Source organism: Pseudophryne corroboree, chromosome 2 (assembly GCF_028390025.1).
Source record: "Pseudophryne corroboree isolate aPseCor3 chromosome 2, aPseCor3.hap2, whole genome shotgun sequence".
In the NCBI taxonomy this organism is placed as follows: domain Eukaryota; kingdom Metazoa; phylum Chordata; class Amphibia; order Anura; family Myobatrachidae; genus Pseudophryne; species Pseudophryne corroboree.
This window is the reverse complement of record NC_086445.1, coordinates 410,432,628-410,459,328: the sequence shown is the minus strand read 5'-3', so window position 1 is coordinate 410,459,328 and position 26,701 is coordinate 410,432,628. Positions and strand designations below refer to the sequence as shown.

The 26,701-nt window shown below is 47.4% G+C and overlaps 1 protein-coding gene across 5 annotated transcripts in view; it reads right to left on the bottom strand.

Moving 5' to 3' along the window:
• Positions 1–26,701, bottom strand: part of TBC1D8 (TBC1 domain family member 8) — a 289,606-nt gene that overhangs the window by 124,493 nt on the left and 138,412 nt on the right. For all 5 annotated transcript variants that reach the window (XM_063953447.1, XM_063953449.1, XM_063953450.1 and 2 more), the window contains one exon: positions 11,053–11,293. In XM_063953447.1, the coding sequence (XP_063809517.1) occupies positions 11,053–11,293 (241 nt within the window). The remainder of the gene's footprint in view (positions 1–11,052; positions 11,294–26,701) is intronic.

Sequence of the window (26,701 nt, the reverse complement as noted above, 5' to 3'; positions counted from 1 at the left end):
ACTAGGGGAAGAGTAGGGTTAGGCTGCAGAACCAAAGTGTTCGGGTTAGGAACAAGGGGAAGGGTAGGGTTAGGCTGCGGGACTGGAGGATTATGTAAAGGCACGGCGGGTAGTGGGGTTAGGCTGCCGGACTGGAGGATTAGGGAAAGGCACTAGGGGAGGGTTAGGCTGCGGGATTGGATGATTAAGGACAGGCAAAAGGGGGAGGGGAGGGTTAGGCTGTGGGACTGGAGGATTAGGGAAAGGCACTAGGGGGAGGGGAGGGTTAGGCTACAGGACTAGAGCATTAGGGAAAGGCACTATAGGGAGGGGAGGGCTGTGGGACCAGAGTGTTCCGGTTAGGCACAAGGGGAAGGGATTGGTTAGGCTGTGGGACTGGGGGATTAGGGAAAGGCACTAGGGGGAGAGGAGTGTTAGTCTAAGGGACAGGAGGATTAGGGAAAGGCACTGGGGGGAGGATAGGGTTAGGCTGCAGGACTGGAGGATTAGGGAAATGCACTAGGGGGAGGGTAGGGTTAGGCTTCGGGACTGGAGGATTAGGGAAAGGCACTAGGGGGAGGGTAGGGTTAGGCTTCGGGACTGGAGGATTAGGGAAAGGCACTAGGGGGAAGGTAAGGTTAGGCTGCGGCACAAGAGTGTTCGGGTTAGGCGCTAGAGCAGTGGTTCCCAAACTTTATTGAGCTATGGCGCCACAGAGTGTCTGAATATTTTTCATGCCACCCCTTGGCCTAAAGTTTCTTACTGAAAAATTTAGAAATAAATAGTAAATCAAAGAAACTGTGTTTATATGTCATCCTTATGTCCAATTGTGTGTTGAGGGACCAGATTTACTTCTGTTTGTCTACATATTTTATGACTGACAGCCACCAGCACTGGTGGTTTTGCCTTTTAATTTGACCATACATAATTTTAATTTTTAAAGTTAGATTTGGGTGGGGTGTGCTCAATTTGAAATCTAAATTGTAGTGTTAAAAATAAAGCAGCCAGTATTTACCCTGTACAGAAACAATACAACCCACCCAAACCTAACGCTCTCTGCAAATGTTATAGCTGCTCCACCTGCAGTGCACATGGTTTTGCCCAACTGCTAACAAATTTGCTGCTGCGATCAACTCTGAATTACCCTCTATGACTCAACACCACTTGGAACGGTAACAGGCAACTACAGTGCAAACGTAAAAGTATTCACAGCACTTCATTTTTTCCACATTTTGTTATGGGGTGTGGATCATCAAATTGACAGTGTCTAGGTCGGCAATGTTTAGGTCAACCGTCACTAGGTCGACAGGGTTTCTAGGTCGACATGAGTTTTTCATGTTTCTTTGGTGTAGTTTTCTCCGTACAGTGACCGGGAAGCCCAATTAGTGAACAGTGTTCACTCGCCATGCTTCGGGCAAGGTGCCTCGCTTTGCTCGGCACAGATTACTGTTCCAATCGTAGTCCACGTGGATCATTAGGTATAAAAAAGTTCAAAAAAAGAAAAAATAAATGTGAAAAACTCATGTCGACCTTTTAACCTGTCGACCTAGCACATGTCGACCAAGAAACCCTGTCTACCTTCAGACCCTGTCGACCTATAGTGGTCGACCTAAACATTGTCGACCTAGACAGTGTCGATCTTCAGACCGGATCCCTTGTTATGTTACAGCCTTATTCCAAAATGGACTAAATTAATTTTCCCTCTAACATTTCCCATTCTACACACAATGGGGGTCATTCCGAGTTGTTTGCTCGCTAGCTGCTTTTAGCAGCATTGCACACGCTAGGCCGCCGCCCTCTGGGAGTGTATCTGCGCTTAGCAGAATTGCGAACGAAAGAGTAGCAGAATTGCGAATAGAAAATTCTTAGCAGTTTCTGAGTAGCTCGAGACTTACTCCTACACTGCGATCAGCTCAGCCCATTTTGTTCCTGGTTTGACGTCACAAACACGCCCTGCGTTCGGCCAGCCACTCCCTCGTTTCTCCAGACACTCCCGCGTTTTATCCTGGCACGCCTGCGTGCGGTCAGTTTCCGCCCAGAAACACCCACTTCCTGTCAATCACACTCCGATCACTTCAACGATGAAAATTCTTCGTTCGGACGTGAGTAAATCTACTAAGTTTTGTGCTAAAATACTTAGCGCATGCGCGCTGCGTACCATGCACATTTTTGCCATAATCGTTCCGTTGCGAAAATCGTCAACGAGCGAACAACTCGGAATGACCCCCAATACCCCATAATGACAACGTGAAAAAAGTTTTTTTTTATTTTTGCTAATTTATTAAAAATAAAAATCAAAGAAATCACATGTACATAAGTATTCACAGCCTTTGCAATGAAGCTCAAAATTGAGCTCAGATGCATCCCGTTTCCATTGATAATCCTTGAGATGTTCCTACAGCTTAATTGGAGTAGAACTGTGGTAAATTCAGTGGATTTGACATGATTTGGAAAGGCACACACCTGCCTATATAAGGTCCCACACTTAACAGTGCATGTCTGAGCACAAACCGAGCATGAAGTCAAAGGAATTGTCTGAAGACCTCCGAGACAGGATTGTCTCACGGCACAAATCTGTGGAAGGGTACATAAAAATATCTGCTGCTTTGAAGGTCCAAATGAGCACAGTGGCCTCTATCGTCCGTAAATGGATGAGGTTCGGAACTACCAGGACTCTTCCTAGAGCTGGCCGACCGATCGGGGGATAAGGACCCTAGTCAGGGAGGTGACCAAGAACCCGATGGTCACTCTGTCAGAGCTACAGCATTCCTCTGTGGAGAGAGGAAAACCTTCCAGAAGGACAACCATATCTGCAGCAATCCACCAATCAGGCATGTATGGTAGAGTGGCCAGACGGAAGCTACTCCTTAGTAAAAAGCACATGGCAGCACACTTGGAGTGTGCCAAAATGCACCTGAAGGACACTCAGACCATGAGAAACAAAATTCTCTGGTCTTATGAGACAAAGATTGAACTCTTTGGTGTGAATGCCAGGCATCATGTTTGGAGGAAACCAGGCACCGCTCTTCACCAGGCCAATACCATCCCTACAGTGAAGCATGGTGTTGGTAGTATCATGCTGTGGGGATGTTTTTCAGCGGCAGGAACTGGGAGACTAGTCAGAATAGAGGGAAAGATGAATGCAACAATATACAGAGACATCCTGGATGAAAAACTGCTCCAGAGCGCTCTTGACCTCAGACTGGGGCGATGGTTCATCTTTCAGCAGGACAACAACCCTAAGCACACAGCGAAGATAAAGGAGTGGCTTCAGGACAACTCTGTGAATGTCTTTGAGTGGCCCAGCCAGGGCCCAGACTTGAATCCGATTGAACATCTCTGGATAAATCTGAAAAATAGCTGTGCACCGACGCTTCCCATCCAACCTGATGGAGCTTGAGAGGTGCTGCAAAGAGTTATGGGCGAAAATGCCCAAAGATAGGTGTGCCAAGCTTGTGGCATCATATTTAAAACGACTTGAGGCTGTAATTGCTGCCAAAGGTGCATCAACAAAGTATTGAGCAAAGGCTGTGAATACTTATGTACATGTGATTTCTTAGTTTTTTATTTTTAATAAATTTGCAAAAATCTAAAAAAAATAAGATTTTAAACCTACCGGTAAATCTTTTTCTCCTAGTCCGTAGAGGATGCTGGGGACTCCGTAAGGACCATGGGGTATAGACGGGCTTTGCAGGAGACATGGGCACTATAAAGAACTTTTAGTATGGGTGTGCACTGGCTCCTCCCTCTATGCCCCTCCTCCAGACCTCAGTTAGAGAACTGTGCCCTGAGGAGATGGACAATATGAGGAAAGGATTTTGTTAATCTAAGGGCAAGATTCATGCCAGCCCACAACAATCATACCATATAACCTGGAATATACGCAACCAGTCAACAGTATGAACAAAAAACAGTATCAGTCAAAGACCGATTCCAACTGCAACATTACCCTTATGAAAGCAACAACTATATACAAGTCTTGCAGATTTAGTCCACACTGGGACGGGCGCACAGCATCCTCTACGGACTAGGAGAAAAAGATTTACCGGTAGGTTTAAAATCTTATTTTCTCTTACGTCCTAGAGGATGCTGGGGACTCCGTAAGGACCATGGGGTTTATACCAAAGCTCCAGACCGGGCGGGAGAGTGCGGATGACTCTGCAGCACCGACTGAGCAAACGCAAGGTCCTCCTCAGCCAGGGTATCAAACTTGTAGAATCTTGCAAAAGTGTTTGAACCCGACCAAGTTGCTGCTCGGCAAAGCTGTAATGCCGAGACGCCTCGGGCAGCCGCCCAAGAAGAGCCCACCTTCCTAGTGGAATGGGCCTTTACGGAATTTGGTAACGGCAATCCAGCCGTAGAATGAGCCTGCTGAATCGTGTTACAGATCCAGTGAGCACTAGTCTGCTTAGAAGCAGGAGCGCCAACCTTGTTGGCAGCATACAGGACAAACAGAGCCTCTGTTTTCCTAACCCTAGCCAGGCTACATAAATCTTTAAGGCCCTGACTACATCCAGGGACTTGGAGTCCTCCCAGTCCCCCGTAGCCACAGGCACCACAATAGGTTGGTTCATATGAAATGAAGAAACCACCTTAAGCAAAAATTGAGGACGCGTCCTCAACTCTGCTCTATCCACATGGAAAATCAAATAGGGGCTCTTGTGGGACAAGGCCGCCAATTCGGACATCCGCCTTGCAGATGCCAAGGCCAATAACATGACCACCTTCCACGTGAGAAATATTAATTCAACTGTTTGAAGAGGTTCAAACCAGTGAGATATCAGGAATTTTAACACCATGTTAAGGTCCCACGGTGCCACTGGGGGCACAAAGGGGGGCTGGATTTGCAGCACTCCCTTCACAAAAGTCTGGACTTCTGAGAGAGAAGCCAATTCCCTCTGAAACAATATAGATAGGGCCAAAATCTGTACCTTAATGGAGCCTAACTTCAGGCCCATATCCACTCCTGTCTGTAGAAAGTGGAGAAACCGGCCCAGATGGAAATCTTCCGTAGGAGCATTCTTGGCTTCACACCAAGATACATACTTCCCCCAGATACGGTGATAATGCTTTGCCGTCACCTCCTTCCTAGCCTTTAGTAGAGTAGGGATGACTTCCTCCGGAATACCTTTCTCAGCTAGGATTCGGTGTTCAACCCCCATGCCGTCAAACGTAACCGCGGTAAGTCTTGGAACACACATGGCCCCTGCTGTAACAGGTCCTCCCTGAGAGGAAGAGGCCACGGATCTTCTGTGAGCATTTCCTGAAGATCTGAGTACCAGGCCATTCGAGGCCAATCTGGGACAATGAGTATTGCCTGCACTCTCCTTTGTCTTATGAGTCTCAATATTTTTGAGATGAGAGGAAGAGGAGGAAACACATAGACCAGAGGTTCTCAAACTCGGTCCTCGGGAGCCCACACAGTGCATGTTTTGCAGGTCTCCTCACAGAATCGCAAGTGAAATAATTAGCTCCACCTGTGGACCCTTTTAAAATGTGTCAGTGAGTAATTAATACACCTGTGCACCTGCTGGGTTACCTGCAAAACATGCACTGTGTGGGCTCCCGAGGACCGAGTTTGAGAACCTCTGACATAGACCGACCGAAACACCCATGGTGTCACTAGGGCGTCTACTGCTACTGCCTGAGGGTCCCGTGACCTGGCACAATATCTCCGAAGCTTCTTGTTGAGGCGTGACGCCATCATGTCTATATGAGGAATTCCCCAAAGACTTGTTATCTCTGCAAAAACTTCTTGATGAAGTCCCTACTCTCCTGGATGGAAATCGTGTCTGCTGAGGAAGTCTGCTTCCCAGTTGTCCACTCCCGGAATGAAGACAGCTGACAGAGCGCTTACGTGATTTTCCGAACAGCGAAGAATCCTGGTGGCTTTTGCCATTGCCACTCTGCTCCTTGTCCCGCCTTGGCGGTTTACATGAGCCACGGCTGTGACGTTGTCTGATTGAATCAGAACCGGTAGGTCGCGAAGAAGATTCTCCGCTTGTCGTAGGCCGTTGTATATGGCCCTCAATTCCAGTATGTTAATGTGTAGACAAGCCTCCTGGCTTGACCATAGTCCCTGAAAATTTCTTCCTTGTGTGACTGCTCCCCATCCTCGGAGGCTCGCGTCCGTGGTCACCAGAACCCAGTCTTGAATGCCGAACCTGCGACCCTCTAGAAGGTGAGCACTCTGCAGCCACCACAGGAGAGACACCCTGGCCCTGGGGGACAGGCTTATATTCTGATGTATTTGTAGATGAGACCCGGACCACTTGTCCAGAAGGTCCCACTGAAAAGTCCTCGCATGAAACCTGCCGAAAGGGATGGCCTCGTAGGCTGCCACCATTTTTCCCAGAACTCGAGTGCATTGATGAAGTCACTCTTTTTGGTTTTAGCAGGTCTCTGACCATGTTCTGGAGATCCTGGGCTTTTTTCAATGGGAGAAAAACCCTCTTTTGTTCCGTGTCCAGAATCATGCCTAGGAACGATAGCCGAGTCGTTGGAACCAATTGTGACTTTGGCAGATTGATAATCCAACCGTGCTGTTGCAGCACTTTCAAGGAGAGCGACACGCTCTCCAGCAATTTGTCTCTCGATCTCGCCTTTATCAGGAGATCGTCCAAGTATGGGATAATTGTGACTCCCTGCCTCCGCAGGAGCACCATCATCTCTGCCATTACCTTGATGAAAATCCTCGGGCCGTGGAAAGCCCAAACGGCAACGTCTGAAACTGGTAATGACAGTCCTGTACAGCGAATCTCAGGTACTCCTGATGAGGAGGGTATATGGGGACATGAAGGTATGCATCCTTTATGTCTAATGACACCATAAAATCCCTCCCTTCCAGGCTGGATATTACCGCTCGGAGCGATTCCATCTTGAATTTGAACTTTTTCAAGTACAGGTTTAGGGATTTTAGATTTAAAATGGGTCTGACCGTACCATCCGGCTTCGGGACCACAAACAGGGTTGAATAATACCCTTTTCCCTGTTGGACCAGGGGAACCTTGACCACCACTTGCTGTTGACACAGCTTTTGAATTGCAGCTAACACTACTTCCCTCTCCGGTGGTGAAGCTGGCAAGGCCGACTTGAAAAATCCGAGGGGGGGCACCTCTTCGAATTCCAGCTTGTAGCCTTGGGAAACAATTTCAATTGCCCAAGGATCCACTTCTGAAAGAAACCAGATTTGGCTGAAAAGTCGAAGACGTGCCCCCACTGGTGCGGACTCCCTTAGGGGAGCCCCAGCGTCATTCGGTGGATTTTGTAGAAGCCGGGGAGGACTTCTGCTCCTGGGAACTAGCCAACGCAGGTGTTCTCTTTCCTTTACCCTTACCTCTGGCAAGGAAGGAGGAGCCCCGATCTCTTCTGGCCTTATGCGACCGAAAGGAATGCATCTGATACTGTGGAGTTTTCTTTTGCTGTTGGGGAACAAAAGGTAGATTTACCAGCGGTAGCTGTGGCAACCAGGTCCGCGAGCCCCTCCCCAAACAACACTTCACCCTTGTAAGGTAAAACCTCCATATGCTTCTTGGAGTCTGCATCACCTGTCCATTGGCGGGTCCATAGAGCTCGTCTCGCAGAAATAGCCATGGTATTGGCTCTGGAACCCAGCAGCCCAACGTCTCTTTGAGCGTCCCTCATAAATAAGACTGCGTCTTTAATGTGGGCTAAGGTTAATAAAATGGTATCCCTGTCTAGGGTATCAAGGCCAGCTGACAAGGTATCTGTCCATGCTGCAACTGCGCTACATACCCATGCCGATGCTATTGCTGGTCTGAGCAAAACACCTGTATGCGCATAAATAGACTTTAAAGTAGTCTCCTGCCTGCGATCAGCAGGATCCTTGAGGGCTGCCGTGTCCGGAGACGGTAGCGCCACCTTCTTGGACAGGCGTGTCAAAGCCTTGTCCACCTTGGGAGAGGATTCCCAACGCACCCTGTCCTGAGCAGGGAAAGGATACGCCATAAGAACCCTTTTGGGAATCTGCAGTTTTTTATCTGGAGTTTCCCAAGCTTTTTCAAACAACTCGTTAAGCTCATGAGAAGGGGGAAAGGTTACCTCAGGTTTCTTTTCCTTATACATGCGCACCCTCGTGTCAGGGACAGAGGGGTCATCTGTGATATGCAAAACCTCTTTCATTGCAATAATCATACACTGAATACCTTTAGCCACCCTTGGGTGCAATTTTGCATCATCGTAGTCGACACTGGAATCAGAATCCGTGTCGGTATCAGTGTCTACTATTTGTGATAGGGGACGTTTTTGAGACCCAGAAGGGCCCTGTGACCCAGTCCAATCCGTGGATTGACTCCCTGCTTTCTCCCTGGACTCGACCATGACCAGTCTCTTATGTAATGAGGCCACACTTGCATTACCATATGCCACATGTCCATCCAATCATGAGTCGGCATGGCGACAGAGACACACCACTCATCTGCTCCACCTCCTCCTTGGACGAGCCTTCCGCTTCAGACATGCCGACACGCACGTACCGACACCCCCACACACACAGGGATATATCTATAAGGGGACAATTCCCCAACCAGGCCCTTTGGAGAGACAGAGAGAGAGTATGCCAGCACACACCCAGCGCCAACTGATACTGGAATACAACCCAGATAGCGCTTTTTATTATATAATCAATGTGTATACACTCACTGCGCCTTAAAAATGCCCCCCCCCCCCTCTTTTCAGCCCTCTGTCACCGAGTTCAGCAGGGGAGAGTCCGGGGAGCCAGCTTCTCTGCAGCGTTCTGTGGAGAAAATGGCGCTGTTAGTGCTGAGGGATCAAGCTCCGCCCCCTCCAGCGGCGGGCTTCGGTCCCGCATCAATATACAAAAAATGGCGGGGGATCACTGCATTTACTGCCTCCGCAGCCTAATGTACCCTTATTGCCAGTCCCGAGGTTTATTGCTGCCCAGGGCACCCCGCCTGCGCCCTGCACCCATCAGTGCCTGTTCCGTGTGTGTAGTGTGTGGGAGCAATGGCGCGCAGCGCTTACCTCAGTGAAGATCTGAAGTCTTTTGCCGCCTTGAAGTCTTCTTTTCTTCTTATACTCACCCGGCTTCTATCTTCCGGCTCTGCGAGGAGGACGGCGGCGTGGCTCTGGGACGAACGGCGGGGTGAAACCAGCGTTCCGATTCCCTCTGGAGCTAATGGTGTCCAGTAGCCTAAGAAGCAGAGCCTATCATTTAAGTAGGTCTGCTTCTCTCTCCTCAGTCCAACGATGCAGGGAGCCTGTTGCCAGCAGTGCTCCCTGAAAATAAAAAACCTAACAAAATTATTTTTCAGAGAAACTCTGGAGAGCTCCTCTGTAATGCACCCTATCTCCTCTGGGCACAAAATCTAACAGATGTCTGGAGGAGGGGCATAGAGGGAGGCGCCAGTGCACACCCATACTAAAAGTTCTTTATAGTGCCCATGTCTCCTGCGGAGCCCGTCTATACCCCATGGTCCTTACGGAGTCCCCAGCATCCTCTAGGACGTAAGAGAAAAAAACGAAAAACTTTTTTCACATTGTCATTATGGGGTATTGTGTGGAAAAAGTGAAGTGCTGTGAATACTTTCCAGATGTACTGTACAAACTGACACTCACTACCTTGCAGATGTAAAGCCACAGTTCCTATAGGTTAGTAATAAATCTTGTGTATTAGATTTGTTTGAATGTGCCTTTCTGATTGCACACCAAAATGCTAATTAGGTAGTTTTAGACATATTAGGACACAAATTGCAACATGATTGGTAGGCATGGTCAGCATCTACTTGGGATTGTTCAGATGTCAGATGTATGTGTATGATCAAAATGAGCAGAAATCCAGCTGCTGGGTGGCAAGATTGCATTGTGTATGGGCAGTCTACGTTAGAACAAAAAAACCCATCCAAGAGTGGGAGAGTCATAGTGTTAGAACTCTGCAAGTGACTGACAGACAAAAGGTAAAATAAAACTTTATACTCTTTAGGGCCAATAGTGTGGTAGCCTCAGGCATTTATGCCCGAGGCTATTCAATGACAGACAATTTTCCTTGCGTGTTAACCCACACAGTGGTATCCAATTAGTTGAGAGTGCTGTAGCAGCAAAAAATTTGTGTTTTTCATGATTTTACTTTTCACCCCTATCCAATTGCCTCTCATGAAAAACACTTGTTGTTCGTGCAAAAATATATAGGTCCTGCGAAAAGCCGCAAACCTATGTATTTTCTCTGCATTTATTGCGTATAAAAGGAGCACGCAAAACATAATCCCCAATAAGTGTCGGCATCAGGGATAAGCGTCGGCTGGTTACCCCCGGAATATAACTGGATATCCCCCATAGACTCCAGGATAAATTCTCAGAGCTATGGGTTAACAGCTTTATGGCATCCATGATCATGGCAGTACTCTTGCCAATTAACCGCGGTTAATTGAATTTGGCCCATAGTATCTTCAGGATCTCCACCCAGGACTGAATTAAGGTTTTTGGGGGACCAATGAAAACTTATTTGTGTGGGGCCATGACAACAGTACACCACACAAGTATCTACTGGTTTGCATTATGCCACACAATATGCACATTACACCACAATGTGCGCCCAGTATAAACATTAGGACACGCAATCCCTATGGTGTGCACATTATGCTACTACTATGTGGCCAAGTTGCTGTAGCTCCTAGACATAGCTGTGCGCACACACTTCATTTTAATAACTATGGTTTTGGAATGATTTGTTCAGCAGGCACATGTTGGTGCAATGTATTCAGATGATAGCCTATTTTTAGCCATGTCCTATATATTCTTATAAGATGTGGTTGCATTAAATATATGGGATGTGTACAGCTGCACCCAACACATGGTTTCCATTCACTGGCAGGACTCATGTGAATGCAGCGGACACTTATTATTTACAAATCATGTGATCAATTCTCTGGATTATAAGCCTGCACTTTCCTGCTCATGCATGGTCCTGCTGAAAGGCACAGGCTTACTTTGTAGATATACAGTATATATGAGCCCTCATGCACGATGGATGAAAATCATATCGGTAATATGACGATGAGTGACAAACACAGGTAATGTTGTCAAGAAGCACCTTACCTCTTAGTGATGTGTGTGGATTGTTGCAAATTTGGGTCTAAATCAAAGACTTCATTGTCCAGGAGCCTCCTAATGGTCACATCTGCGAGCTGCTCCATTATACGGAACACCTCATTGATATCCAGGAACATCGAGAACTCGCGCTCCTTCCCACGTGTATGGACTAGGATGATATCTGCCATAAGAACATTGGACGCCCTTTCAAGTTTCTGAACATCCACCCAGGGGATCACAAGTTTCACTAAAAAGAAATGTGTTATAATCAGTAGCATAATATATAAATTAACTATGTAATACCATATGTTATGTTTATCAATAATATTTTCCCCTCAGATCTCTAATATGTAAATAATTTCTTACACTGCAATATATTCAAAATGAAGTGAATATCAGAAAGTGAAACAATTTAATAGACATTATGTCAGTACTATACAGTTTTGTGGCTGTGGAAATACAAGTAGTTATATGAGTAAACGGCAAGTAGCTATATCATCTACACTAACAGCAGTCATATGCAGAAAAGGTTAATTACTTGTAACAAATACAGTATCTTGGGTAACACAGGATAAACCACAGCTGGCAAGAAACAAACAACCTTTTATTTACAACCTTCTATACTATATTTTCCAAATAGATAGATTTTCTGCCTACACTTCCTGTGTGAAATGTACCACCCTCCAGCCTGCTGTTTATTTACCAAATACGTAAAGAAGTTATTTTGAGTCCTTAAACTGTAGATAAGTGTGTCTTTACCAGTTTGGTCTGTATACAAAATTATACTGTATTGCAGGGGTGGCCAAACAGTCGATCGCGATCCTCCGCCCAGCCACCCGAAGCCGCGCGGACATGCGACCAGTCGATCGCGATCCTCCGCCCAGCCACCCGAAGCCGCGCCTCTCCTGCCTGCCGCCCTGCCCCTCTGTCTGGTATCCGGCAGTGACGGCGGAGTGTATAGCTCAAATCAGGTGCCGGTTCGTTAGCCAATGAGAGCTCGCGGACCGGCGCCTGATTTGAGCTATACACGCTGCCGTCACCGCCGGAGATCAGACTGAAAAGCAGGGCGGCAGGCAGGAGAAGCGCGCGCTGTGCTCACCACACAGCAACGGTGAGCTCTACTATGGGGGCATATCTGGCATTGTGGGCACATGGCTCAGTGGGGGCATATCTGGCAATGTGGGTCATATGTGGCACTGTGGGGGCATATCTGGCTCTGCGGGCACATGGCACTGTGGGGGCATATCTGGCACTCTGGGCACATGGTACTGTGGGGGCATATCTATAATCTGGCACTGTGGGGTCATATCTGTATCTGGCACTGTGGGGTCATATCTGGCACTGTGGGCACATGGCACTGTGGGGGCATATCTGTAATCTGGCACTGTGGGGGCATATCTGTAATCTGGCACTGTGGGGTCATATCTAGCACTGTGGGCACATGGCACTGTGGGGGCATATCTATAATCTGGCACTGTGGGGTCATATCTGTATCTGGCACTGTGGGGTCATATCTGTATCTGGCACTGTGGGGTCATATCTGGCACTGTGGGGGCATATCTAGCACTGTGGGCACATGGCACTGTGGGGGCATATCTGTAATCTGGCACTGTTGGGGCATATCTGGCACTGTGGGCACATGGCACTGTGGGGGCATATCTATAAACAAGCACTGTGGGGGCATATCTAGCACTGTGGGCACATGGCACTGTGGGGGCATATCTGTATCTGGCACTGTGGGGGCATATCTGTATCTGGCACTGTGGGGGCATATCTATAATCTGGCACTGTGGGGTCATATCTAGAAGTGTGGGCACATGGCACTGTGGGGGCATATCTGTATCTGGCACTGTGAGGTCATATCTGGTACTGTGGGGGCATATCTGGCACTGTGGGCACATGGCACTGTGGGGGCATATCTGTAATCTGGCACTGTGGGGGCATATCTGGCACTGTGGGGGCATATCTGGCACTGTGGGCACATGGCACTGTGGGGGCATATCTAGCACTGTGGGCACATGGCACTGTGGGGGCATATCCGGCACTGTGGGCACATGGCACTGTGGGGGCATATCTGGCACTGTGGGCACATGGCACTGTGGGTGCATATCTGGCACTGTGGGGGCATATCTATAATCTGGCACTGTGGGGTCATATCTGTATCTGGCACTGTGGGGGCATATCTAGCACTGTGGGCACATGGCACTGTGGGGTCATATCTGTATCTGGCACTGTGGGGTCATATCTGGCACTGTGGGCACATGGCACTGTGGGGGCATATCTGTAATCTGGCACTGTGGGGGCATATCTAACTGTGGGGGCATATCTATAATCTGGCACTGTGGGGGCATATCTAGCAGTGTGGGCACATGGCACTGTGGGTGCATATCTGTATCTGGCACTGTGAGGTCATATCTGGTACTGTGGGGGCATATCTGGCACTGTGGGCACATGGCACTGTGGGGTCATATCTGTAATCTGGCACTGTGGGGGCATATCTGGCACTGTGGGCACATGGCACTGTGGGGGCATATCTATAATCTGGCACTGTGGGGTCATATCTGTATCTGGCACTGTGGGGGCATATCTAGCACTGTGGGCACATGGCACTGTGGGGTCATATCTGTATCTGGCACTGTGGGGTCATATCTGGCACTGTGGGCACATGGCACTGTGGGGGCATATCTGTAATCTGGCACTGTGGGGGGCATATCTGTAATCTGGCACTGTGGGGTCATATCTGTATCTGGCACTGTGGGGGCATATCTAGCACTGTGGGCACATGGCACTGTGGGGGCATATCTATAATCTGGCACTGTGGGGTCATATCTGTATCTGGCACTGTGGGGTCATATCTGGCACTGTGGGGTCATATCTGGCACTGTGGGGTCATATCTGGCACTGTGGGGTCATATCTGGCACTGTGGGCACATGGCACTGAGGGGTCATATCTGGCACAGTGGGCACATGGCACTGTGGGGGCATATCTGTAATCTGGCACTGTTGGGGCATATCTGGCACTGTGGGCACATGGCACTGTGGGGGCATATCTATAATCTGGCACTGTGGGGCATATCTAGCACTGTGGGCACATGGCACTGTGGGGGCATATTTGTATCTGGCACTGTGGGGGCATATCTGGCACTGTGGGGGCATATCTATAATCTGGCACTGTGGGGGCATATCTAGCAGTGTGGGCACATGGCACTGTGGGGGCATATCTGTATCTGGCACTGTGGGGGCATATCTGGCACTGTGGGCACATGGCACTGTGGGGGCATATCTGTAATCTGGCACTGTGGGGGCATATCTGGCACTGTGGGGGCATATCTGGCACTGTGGGCACATGGCACTGTGGGGGCATATCTAGCACTGTGGGCACATGGCACTGTGGGGGCATATCTGGCACTGTGGGCACATGGCACTGTGGGGGCATGTGTGTATCTGGCACTGTGGGGGCATATGTGTTTGAGGTTTTTACCTGTGGGGGCCAATGTGTTATTTCGTGTGAGGCAGTCATTACACTCTGTGCAGCAAGGCTACGTCCCTTTTTTTGTTATACCACGCCCACTTTTTGTTATACCACACCCACTTTTTGTTATGCCATGCCCCTTTTTTGCATATTCCTCCTAGGTAGATCACAAAAGCTTTTTAGCTTTCAAAGTAGATCGCCGACTCCAAAAGTCTGGCCACCCCTGCTGTATTGGTTATAATTACTTATTTTTATTTATATAGCGTCAGCAAATATAGCGGTACTTTAAAATGAGGAATTCAGGATAAAGCTAGGTACACACCTATACAATCTTAGGCCCGTTCTTTCCATTTTGAGCCCTTTATTCTATATCAGAAGAGTGTGTACTCGCGTTCGATCATGTTTTGTCAACCGGTCGAATTTGAGGAACACATCTTATGATCTTATGTGCAGTTTAATTTTCATCCGATTCGACAGGGCTAGGCCGGACCGATAGTGCTGTGTGTATGCACCTTCGACTATTCTTGCGACCGGGCTTATGTTTTATACACCAAACCAGATCCGCCTCTGTGGGCGTGCTTAATTAAACTCCGTTCAGGAAACACTGTGCGCGACGCTCCTCTTCTTGTAAACATTCACCCTTTATTTTAGTTTGTTCAGCACTGCTGCATACATTTTACCCCATAAAACCATTTTACCCAGTAAAATCAAACCCCACCCCCACATACTGTATACTCCAAGTATGTTTTCAAAACCAGTATAACTATATCATGGCTTTTTTCCCCAAAAATGAAACTCATGCTGGAGAATGACACAAAGAAACGAATATTCTGTTTCAAACTAGCTAGCTCAGAACCGAAGAAATGATGAAGTAATTCAAGCAGGCTTGGTTTGGTCTTGTATGCTAATTTTAGGTACACCCACTGTGACTGCTGCCTGTAATCGGGAAAGTGTGTACACTGGTACAATCATTTCCTTGCGATATTTCAGAAGCGCAGGATCGAATGTCGCACGTATGATTGTATGTACGTGCATATTGGCAATCCATTCAGGACTTCCGAACGGGAGTACGGTCGATCGAACCATCGCATCAAAAGTGGGATTGTACAAGTGTGTACTTAGCTTAACAGCAGTTTAATACATAAGGTTTAATACCACATCCATTATATAAAACAGGCTATTGAGTATGTTTGGCACAAGCGATGTTGGACCAGACAACACCCGCACACCCCTTTCCGACAGCTCCGATTGCCAGTAATGAAAAAGAAACACAATGTGAACACGGCAAAAAGATTTTGAACAGGGTATGCCCGGTCACCACAGCAGAAGGTTCTGAATTGGGCATCTCATATAGTACTCGCAAACCCCCACCACCAGAGAAGAGGGTCTCGAACCCAGCCTCTCACTGCTAGTGAGCAGAGAGGCACATGACAGACAATGACCAGGACTCTAGGACTTTACAAGGAAGACTTGAAAATCTCTGACGCTGCCAGAAAAGTGGCCATATGGAGAAAATTACAACCTATGCAGAAGAATCCAAACTACAGAGCCATAGACCTACGAGGAAGCAGGTAAGAAAATGAAGGCGGCAGAAATTGGCTTTATGCACATGTCAGAGTAACTGATGCTCCAGACCTGCCGAGTGGTTGGGAGGATATCTACCTAGTTACCTTTAATCTGAGGTATCTTGAAAAGTCCTATCCTCATAGCCAGCTGCCTCAGGCCAGTAACTACAGAGAGCCACAGGAAATGAGTGGCCACTATGAAAGCTATGACAGTGTGCCCACACCAGATACATCATCCCCGGAAATACAAATTTGACCTGTGTTCTTCATATTATCTGCCCAAAATGTTGATTTACAGATACAAGACTCCATACACTTCCCACCAGCAGAATTCTGCCCGCGCCAGGCTTTTTAAACATACACCACAAGCTGAGCCCTGTACAAAGCATGATGGGTTGCCAGACTCCAGTCTCCCCCACCGGGTGGTCTTCTGTTTGCCGGCGGTCGGGCTCCCGGCGCTCAGTATACCGGCGCCGGGAGCCCAACAGCCGGCATACCGACACTTATTTTCCCTCGTGGGGGTCCACGACCCCCATAGAGGGAGAATAAAATAGTGTGGCGCGCGTAGCGCGCCACCGTGCCCGTAGCGTGGCGAGCGCAGCGAGCCCGCAAGGGGCTCATTTGCGCTCGCCAAGCTGTCGGTAAGCCGGCGGTCGGGCTCCCGGCGCCGGGATGCTGGTCGCCGGGAGCCCGACCGCCGGCCAGCCGTAGTGAACCCCCCCCACCTCCCCATATGCTTACACATACTGTATGTACTACAGCCAGATGTAAACACGCCATCCTGTGTCACAAGATGGGCAGCTATCCCATCAACAAGAATGGGAGGCCACAAATATAAGACTGAGATACTGGGTGAGGTGGACAAGACTGAATTCAAGCAATATCTTAGCTAAGACAAAGACAGACATAGGAATAGACAGGATGAATAGGGGAAGATAGATGGGAAAGTTTGGGAAGAGAAATTAAAAAAACAAAAACCTTTACAATAGCTAGCAGCTCAGGGAATTATTATTATTATTATTATCATCATCCTTTATTTATATGACGCCACAAGGGTTCCGCAGCGCCCAATTACAGAGTACATAAACAAATAATCAAACAGGAAAACAGCAACTTTATATTGACGACAATATAGGACAAGTACAGGGTAAATAAACATAGCTACATCAGCAGATGACACTGGAATAAGTATCAGGTGGCAGAAGACTGCTGGATTTGGTGCAGCTGAAGATTATTAAAGTAAGAAAAGGGTAAGCACATGAGGGAAGAGGGCCCTGCTCGTGAGAGCTTACATTCTAAAGGGGAGGGGTAGACAGACAGGGGTGAGACAGATGGGGTACATAGAGAGCGTGGAACAGAGGTTTAGGATGAGATTTGGCTGGGTTTGGAGAAGAAGTGGGTCTTGAGAGCCCGTTTGAAGTTTTGTAGAGAGGTGGAGAGTCTGAGGGGGATAAGTAAGGAATTCCAGAGAAGTGGTGCAGCACGTGAAAAATCTTGGAGGTAGGAGTGGGAGGAAGAAATCCGTAGGCAGGAGAGTCGGCGAGCATTAGCAGAGCGAAGAGGACAGGTGGGAGTGTAAAGCGAGATAAGATCAGAGATGTAGATGGGAGAGGAGTGGGTGAGGGCTTTGTAAGCAAGTGTGAGAAGCTTGAAATGGATTCTGAAAGGGTAGGGGAGCCAGTGAAGGTCTAGTAAGAGAGGAGAGGTGGACGTAGTGCGTTTGGTGAGGAAAATGAGCCGGGCAGCAGCATTGAGGATAGATTGGAGTGGAGAGAGGTATTTGTCAGGAATGCCAGTCAGGAGGAGATTACAGTAGTCCAGTCTGGAGATTACCAGTGAGTGGATAAGAGTCTTAGTAGCATACTGGGTTAGAAAGGGTCTGATCCTGGAAATATTTTTTAGATGAAAACGGCAGGTTTGTGAGAGGTGCTGAATGTGTGGTTTGAAGGAGAGGGAGAAGTCAAGGATTACTCCAAGACAGCGCACTTGGGGGGTAGAGGAGATAGTAGTGCCATCAATAGATAATGAGATTGTAGGAGGTGAGGTTATGCGGGAGGGAGGGAAGATGATCAGCTCGGTCTTAGACATGTTAAGTTTAAGAAAGCGCTGGGACATCCAGGAAGAGATAGCAGAGAGACAGTTGGAGATACGAGTGAGGAGAGCAGGGGAGAGGTCTGGAGAGGAAAGATAGATTTGAGTGTCATCAGCATAGAGATGATATTGGAAACCAAAAAAACGAATGAGCTTACCTAGTGAGGACGTATAGAGAGAGAAGAGAAGAGGACCAAGGACAGAACCTTGGGGTACCCCTACAGTTAGTGGAAGTGAGGAGGTGGGGTCATGAGAGGAGACAGAGAATGAACGGTCAGAAAGGTAGGACAACAACTAAGAGAGGGCAGTGTCACGCAGACCAATGGAGTGAAGGATTTGCAGTAGGAGAGGATGGTCCACAGTGTCAAAAGCAGCAGAGAGATCAAGTAGAATAAGTAGAAAGTAGTGTCCCTTAGATTTAGCAGCATGGAGGTCATTGCATACTTTTGTAGGGCAGTTTCAGTGGAGTGGAGAGGACGGAAGCCAGACTGGAAAGGGTCAAGCAGTGAGTGTGAGGAAAGAAAGGAAGTAAGGTGGTTGTAGACAATACGCTCAAGGAGTTTGGAGGCAAAAGGGAGGAAAGAGATGGGTCAGTAGTTGGAGAGAGTGTTTGGATCAAGGGTAGGTTTTTTAGGAATAGGAGAGATGAGAGCGTGCTTGAAGGCAGAGGGGACAGTGCCTGATGAGAGGGAGAGATTGAGAAGGTGGGAACAAGCAGAAGAAGAGAGGTAGCAGAGGAGGCGGGAGTGGATAGGGTCAAGTGGGGAGGTGGTGAGGGGACAGGAACGAATGAGGTCCATGACTTCCTCTCCAGATGCATGGGAGAAAGATGACAGAGTTGGTGCGAGGGATGGGGAGGGTTGGTAAGGGATGGGAGAAGGCTGGTTACTGATGGTCTGGTGTGATGTCCTGACGTATGGAGTCAATTTTGGATGTGAAGTGGCAAAGTCAAGAGCAGAGAGTGAGGAAGGGAGACGAGGTGGTGGTGGGCAGAGAAGTGAGTTGAGAGTGGCAAAGAGGCGCCGGGGGTTGGAAGACTGGGAGGAGATGAGGTTCTTGAAGTATGACTGTTTAGCAAGAGAAAGGGCAGCACTGAAGGATGAGAGCATAAGTTTGAAATGGAGGAAGTCTGCCTTAGAGCGTGATTTCCTCCAGTGTCGCTCAGCAGTACGTGAGCATTTTTGCAGATATCTGGTGCATTTGGTGTGCCAGGGTTGGTGTTAATTTGCGAGGGTGAATAGTGGTTGGTGGAGCAACAGAGTCAAGAGCAGAAGTAAGGGAAGCATTGTATGTGGAAGTAGCTTGTTCAGGGCATGAGAGAGAGAGAATAGGAGAGAGAAGTGAGTCAAACAGGGAGGAAAGGAATGTGGTGTCAATAGCTTCAATGTTACGCTTAGTGATGGTAGCCTTAGGAGGTAGAGATGGGGAAGTCGAGAGAGATAGGTTAAAGGAGAGCAGGTGGTGGTCAGAGAGGGGAAATGGGGAGTTGGAAAAATCAGAAATATCACAGCGGTGAGTGAAGACCAGATCCAGTGAGCTCCCATTCACATGGGAGGGTGTGGAGGTCCACTGGGAGAGACCAAGTGAAGAGGTGAGGTTAAGGAGTTTAGAGGCAGGGGATTGTGTGGGGATGTCAATAGGGATGTTGAAATCGCCTAGGATAATGGTGGGAATGTCAGAAGAGAGGAAGTGAGGAAGCCAGGAAGCAAAGTTGTCGATGAATTTGGAAGCAGTGCCAGGGGGGCGGTAAATGACAGCTACTCTAAGTTGGACTGGTTGGAAGAGGCGTATGGCATAGACCTCGATGTAGAGAATATAAGGGATGGTTCTGGTGGTATGAGTTGGTAGGAGTAACTAGAAGGTAAAAGGACCCCAACACCACCCCCATGGCGACCCCCAGGTCGGGGGTGTGTGTGAATGTGGGGCCCCCAGCAGAGAGAGCAGCAGAAGAAGTAGTGTCAGAGGGCGTAATCCAAGTTTCAGTAATGGCAAGTAGGTGGAGGGAGTTGGAAATGAAAAGGTCATGAGTGGGGACCAATTTGTTACAAACAGATCTGGCATTCCAGAGGGCACAGGATAGGGGGTATGCGTTTGTGGGAGAGATGTGAATGAGATTTTCAGGGTTGCTGTAGCGATGAGGTGGGATTATCTTTGAGGGCAGGGATGATGAGAGAGTAGTGATGGTACGGGTGCCTGAGCTAGGAGGGGAAACTGCAGGAGGTGGACAGGGAGGGAGGTCAGTGTGATGTGGATGGGGGTGTGGGGAGGTGACAGGGAAGGGAGAGAGGGAGCAGGGCTGAGTTGTGGGGTAGCAGGACCATGGGGCAGAGGTGAATGAAAGTGGGGTAACAGGAAAGGCGGGGGAAGGAAACAGAGGAATGGAGGGGAGACAGAGGAGGGGAGAGAGGAGGAGGTGTAGGAGACTAGGGGGGAAGGATAAAGATACATTATTAGGTAGACACTGAGTGATGTGGGAAGTATAAGAAAGCCTTGACATAGTGTTAAGTAGGTAAATAGGTTGAGGGAAAGTGGAAGTAGGAGAGGAGACTGTAAGGGAATCCGAGCAGAAGAATTACAGAAATGCAGGTGAGAAAAGCAGTGTAGGCTCAAGGGGTGTAGATTTAGTATGAAATGAGTCAAAAGTGTAGATAAAGTGGGTGCAGAAATGTATTTGGAGTGTAAGAAATGAAAGGATTGTGAGAGGTTTAAGAAGCAATGGTAATTATGTTAGATTTTTTAAGTGTTTGCAGGTAAAATTGCATTGGCGCAGCTGTGCTTAAAAAACAATATTACAATAATACAGATACAAGCATTTGTAGGTGAAATGGACGGTTTTTTAAATGTCCAAGTAAGGTTGTTCTGTGCTATTTAATCAGATGCAACAATCAGGAGGTGAGTGATCTGAGGAGTAAGTGACTCACATTTGTTATTAATTCTTCAGTTTTCTTTGTTTTGTTAGATTGGTGTGCTTCTGTTTTCCTTCTTTTTCACTTCGTTTGAACGCTGATTGAACGCTGCTGTTATGTTTCAATTTTATCACGCTTTGATAAAAATGCACGCTTAGATCAATAAATGCACAGCCAAACGGCTTTGCACAGCCTACACCATTGGACTTAAGTAGAAGACTATTACAAGTGAAACCAATAATTGAAATCTGTAACCACACCCCACCCCCTCAAATGCCAGGCAATAAATTACCTTAACAACAACAACCAGGCATTCCACAAAGATTAAACTGGGTCTATATCATTCAAAACTTAAAAAAGTTTTTCAAAATCACATACTATGCAATAATGTTTCAATTTGCATTACCCAGCAGAATTAGCTTTGCATATATAGATATAGTGCAGCAGAATATGTTGGTGGTTGTAGTCAATTGTAATTACCCAGCAGAATTAGCTTTGCATATATAGATATAGTGCAGCAGAATATGAATATTACATGTCCAAATACAAATACTGCATAGTGGCCAGGTCAGAGTGTAGTGGAATTACACAGCAAAAATATTGTATAGTTCACATACAGCTTCATTAAACAGCAATCACAGAAGTGAAAAATTCTGTGTCTCAACTGCAACAGCCTGTTCTCACGCTGCTACTGGGGCTATTTTACTCTCCCATCCCCACATCTACAAACCTGCTGCAGGAGCCTCAAATCTCCACTGGACATCCAGGAGGAGCAAATTCACATTTATTTTAGAAACAGATTGGAAAGCGTATGTAAAGATATATAAAGTCACCATTTTGCCTGTTAGCGGCACCAGGCCTTAGCACACCCTGCATTCCCTAAACAGATATATATTTAATTAAACTGTTTAGAACACATCTCTGTTGCTTGGTGCCCATTTTATACTTATAGTGGTGACCCGCCACACCCTTCTTTACAAGACATCCCTTATATGTTCAGCAGCTGCTGGAGAGACTACAGGCATGAGGGCACCTTGTCTCATGTTTTGGAACTGACCCAAGACAGACCACATTAATATTAATAGACTCTAGCAGACACAATACATTAAATGCTTTACTAGTACAGTATTATCAATGACTGTCCCAATAAATTTATCAGCACACATACAAAACGGAATTTGCAATTTAATAGATCAACTTTCTTGTCTCTGACTAGTTAGTAGCCCCATTCAGTATTAACTGATCGTTATAATGATTTATTAAAATACCCTCACCTATTCCTTTTAATTTCCTAGCCCTCTATTAAAAATGCATTAAAAAATTACATTAAAAAATGCAGGTTGGTTTAGCCTATTTGGGCACAATTTTATTTTGCCATAAACACAAATTTTAACAGATATACAGTACCACACAACTGTTTCCAGCATAGCATACTGAGATACTGCGTAATTACCGATTATAAATTCAAATAAAATAAAATTAGTGTTTCCACTTTATTTACTTTATCAATGAAGGATTCTAGCAACGGTTAAAATCTGTTATCACAAATATATACTGTATGTGCTACAGTGTGTGTGACGAGTAATTAAAATATATATATTTAAAAATATATATATATTTATAGTATGGGAGGAGTGTAATAAGGTGTGACAATTAGGAAGTGAGAGATTTGTGAGATCTCCTGTTTTGTTTTTTAAAGTGGTAATTATTTACATGGCAAAATCAACCTGGTATTGCCATGTAAATAATCGCTGCTTTAAGAAAACAGGAGAACTCTCACTTCATGATTCTCACACCCTATTTACATCCCCCCCTATACTCTAGACAGCATAAACAAATTGGTGGTTACAATAGGAAAAGCAGAAACTGGACTACACCTCTGAATACAGATGACCATTTGTCCTTCCTTTTGGCATACTGTACATGTTTTAGCTTCATATTAGGACTACTATGAGTCTTTGAGCAACAACAGCTCCTGTCATCATTCACTTTCAACTACTAAAGGGTCTTTTTGTGGCATTTGTTATATTTAACGCTGTATTTGTGTGCCATCCTTTTTTGTTAACCCCTTCACTGCTAAGGATGGGACACATTCCTTGTAAAGCGCTGCAGAATATGTGTGCGCTATATAAATAACTGGTAATAAATAAAATAAGAATTTACTTACCGATAATTCTATTTCTCGTAGTCCGCAGTGGATGCTGGGGACTCCGTAAGGACCATGGGGAATAGCGGCTCCGCAGGAGACTGGGCACAAAAGTAAAGCTTTAGAACTACCTGGTGTGCACTGGCTCCTCCCCCTATGACCCTCCTCCAAGCCTCAGTTAGGATACTGTGCCCGGACGAGCGTACACAATAAGGAAGGATTTTGAATCCCGGGTAAGACTCATACCAGCCACACCAATCACACCATATAACTTGTGATCTAAACCCAGTTAACAGCATGATAACAGAGGAGCCTCTAGAAAAGATGGCTCACTACAGCAATAACCCGATTTTTTTTTTTTTTTGTAACAATAACTATGTACCAGTATTGCAGACAATCCGCACTTGGGATGGGCGCCCAGCATCCACTACGGACTACGAGAAATAGAATTATCGGTAAGTAAATTCTTATTTTCTCTGACGTCCTAGTGGATGCTGGGGACTCCGTAAGGACCATGGGGATTATACCAAAGCTCCCAAACGGGCGGGAGAGTGCGGATGACTCTGCAGCACCAAATGAGAGAACTCCAGGTCCTCCTCAGCCAGGGTATCAAATTTGTAGAATTTTACAAACGTATTTGCTCCTGACCAAGTCGCTGCTCGGCAAAGTTGTAAAGCCGAGACCCCTCGGGCAGCCGCCCAAGATGAGCCCACCTTCCTTGTGGAATGGGCTTTTACAGATTTTGTCTGTGGCAGGCCTGCCACAGAATGTGCAAGCTGAATTGTACTACAAATCCAACGAGCAATAGTCTGCTTAGAAGCAGGAGCACCCAGCTTGTTGGGTGCATACAGAATAAACAACGAGTCAGATTTTCTGACTCCAGCCGTCCTGGAAACCTATATTTCCAGGGCCCTAACAACGTCTAGCAACTTGGAGTCCTCCAAGTCCCTAGTAGCCGCAGGCACCACAATAGGTTGATTCAGGTGAAACGCTGAAAACCACCTTAGGGAGAAACTGAGGACAAGTCCTCAATTCCGCCCTGTCCGAATGGAAAATCAGATGATGGCTTTTACAGGATAAAGCCGCCAATTCTGACACGCACCTGGCCCAGGCCAGGGCCAACAGCATGACCACTTTCCATGTGAGATATTTTAACTCCACATATTTAAGTGGTTCAAACCAATGTGACTTTTGGAACCCAAAAACTACATTTAGATCCCAAGGTGCCACTGGAGGCACAAAAGGAGGCTGTATATACAGTACCCCTTTCACAAACGTCTGAACTTCAGGGACTGAAGCTAGTTCTTTCTGGAAGAAAATTGACAGGGCCGAAATTTGAACCTTAATGGACCCCTATTTCAGGCCCATAGACACTCCTGTTTGCAGGAAATGTAGGAATCGACCTAGTTGAAAATTCCTCCGTCGGGGCCTTACTGGCCTCGCACCACGCAACATATTTTCGCCAAATGCGGTGATAATGTTTTGCGGTTATATCTTTCCTGGCTTTGATCAGGATAGGAATGACTTCATCCGGAATGCCTTTCTCCTTCAGGATCCGGCGTTCAACCGCCATGCCGTCAAACGCAGTCGCGGTAAGTCTTGGAACAGACAGGGTCCTTGCTGGAGCAGGTCCCTTCTTAGAGGTAGAGGCCACGGATCCTCCGTGAGCATCTCTTGAAGTTCCGGTTACCAAGTCCTTCTTGGCCAATCCGGAGCCCGAATATAGTGCTTACTCCTCTCCATCTTATAATTCTCAGTACCTTGGGTATGAGAGGCAGAGGAGGGAACACATACACTGACTGGTACACCCACTGTGTTACCAGAGCGTCTACAGCTATTGCCGGAGGGTCCCTTGACCCGGCGCAATACTTGTCGAGTTTTATAAACACGTGGAAGACTTCTGGGTGAAGTCCCCACTTGCTGACAGTGCTATCACATGATTTTCCGCCCAGCGAAGAATCCTTGCAGCTTCTGCCATTGCCCTCCTGCTTCTTGTGTCACCCTGTCTGTTTACGTGGGTGACTGCCGTGATGTTGTCCGAATGGATCAACTCCGGGTGACCTTGAAGCAGAGGTCTTGCTGAGCTTAGAGCATTGTAAATGGCCCTTAGCTTCAGGATATTTATGTGAAGTGATGTCTCCAGGCTTGACCATAAGCTCTGGAAATTCCTTCCCTGTGTGACTGCTCCCCAGCCTCGCAGGCTGGCATCCGTGGTCACCAGAACCCAGTCCTGAATGTCGAATCTGCGGCCCTCTAGAAGATGAGCACTCTGCAACCACCACAGAAGAGACACCCTTGTGCTTGGTGACAGGGTTATCTGCTGATGCATCTGAAGATGCGACCCGGACCATTTGTCCAGCAGGTCCCACTGGAAAGTTCTTGCGTGGAATCTGCCGAATGGGATTGCTTCGTAGGAAGCCACCATTTTTCCCAGAACCCTTTCATTGATGTACTGAGACTTGGCTCGGTTATAGGAGGTTCCCGACTAGCTCGGATAACTCCCTGACTTTCTCCTCCGGGAGAAACACCTTTTTCTGGACTGTGTCCAGGATCATCCCTAGGAACAGACGACGAGTCGTCGGAATCAGCTGCGATTTTGGAATATTGAGAATCCAATCGTGCTGCCGCAACACTACCTGAGATAGTGCTACACCGACCTCCAACTGTTCCCTGGATCTTACCCTTATCAGGGAATCGTCCAAGTAAGGGATAACTAAAATTCCCTTCCTTCGAAGGAGTATCATCATTTCGGCCATTACCTTGGTAAAGACTCGGGGTGCCGTGGACCATCCATACGGCAGCGTCTGAAACTGATAGTGACAGTTCTGTACCATAAACCTGAGGTACCCTTGGTGAGAAGGGTAAATTGGGACATGAAGGTAAGCATCCTTGATGTCCCGAGACATCATGTAGTCCCCTTCTTCCAGGTTCGCAATCACTGCTCTGAGTGACTCAATCTTGAATTTGAACCTCCGTATGTAAGTGTTCAAGATTTTAGATTTAGAATCGGTCTCACCGAGCCGTCCGGCTTCGGTACCACAACAGTGTGGAATAATACCCCGTTCCCTGTTGCAGGAGGGGTACCTTGATTATCACCTGCTGGGAATACAGCTTGTGAATGGCTTCCAAAACTGCCTCCCTGTCAGAAGGAGACATCGGTAAAGCCGACTTTAGGAAACGGCGAGGGGGAGACGTCTCGAATTCCAATTTGTACCCCTGAGATATCACCTGAAGGATCCAGGGGTTCTACTTGCGAGTGAGCCCACTGCGCGCTGAAATTCATTGAGACGGGCCCCCACCGTGCCTGATTCTGCTTGTAAAGCCCCAGCGTCATACTGAGGGCTTGGGAGAGGCGGGAGAGGGCTTCTGTTCCTGGGAACTGGCTGATTTCTGCAGCCTTTTTCCTCTCCCTCTGTCACGGGGCAGAAATGAGGAACCTTTTGCCCGCTTGCCCACGAAAAGACTGCGCCTGATA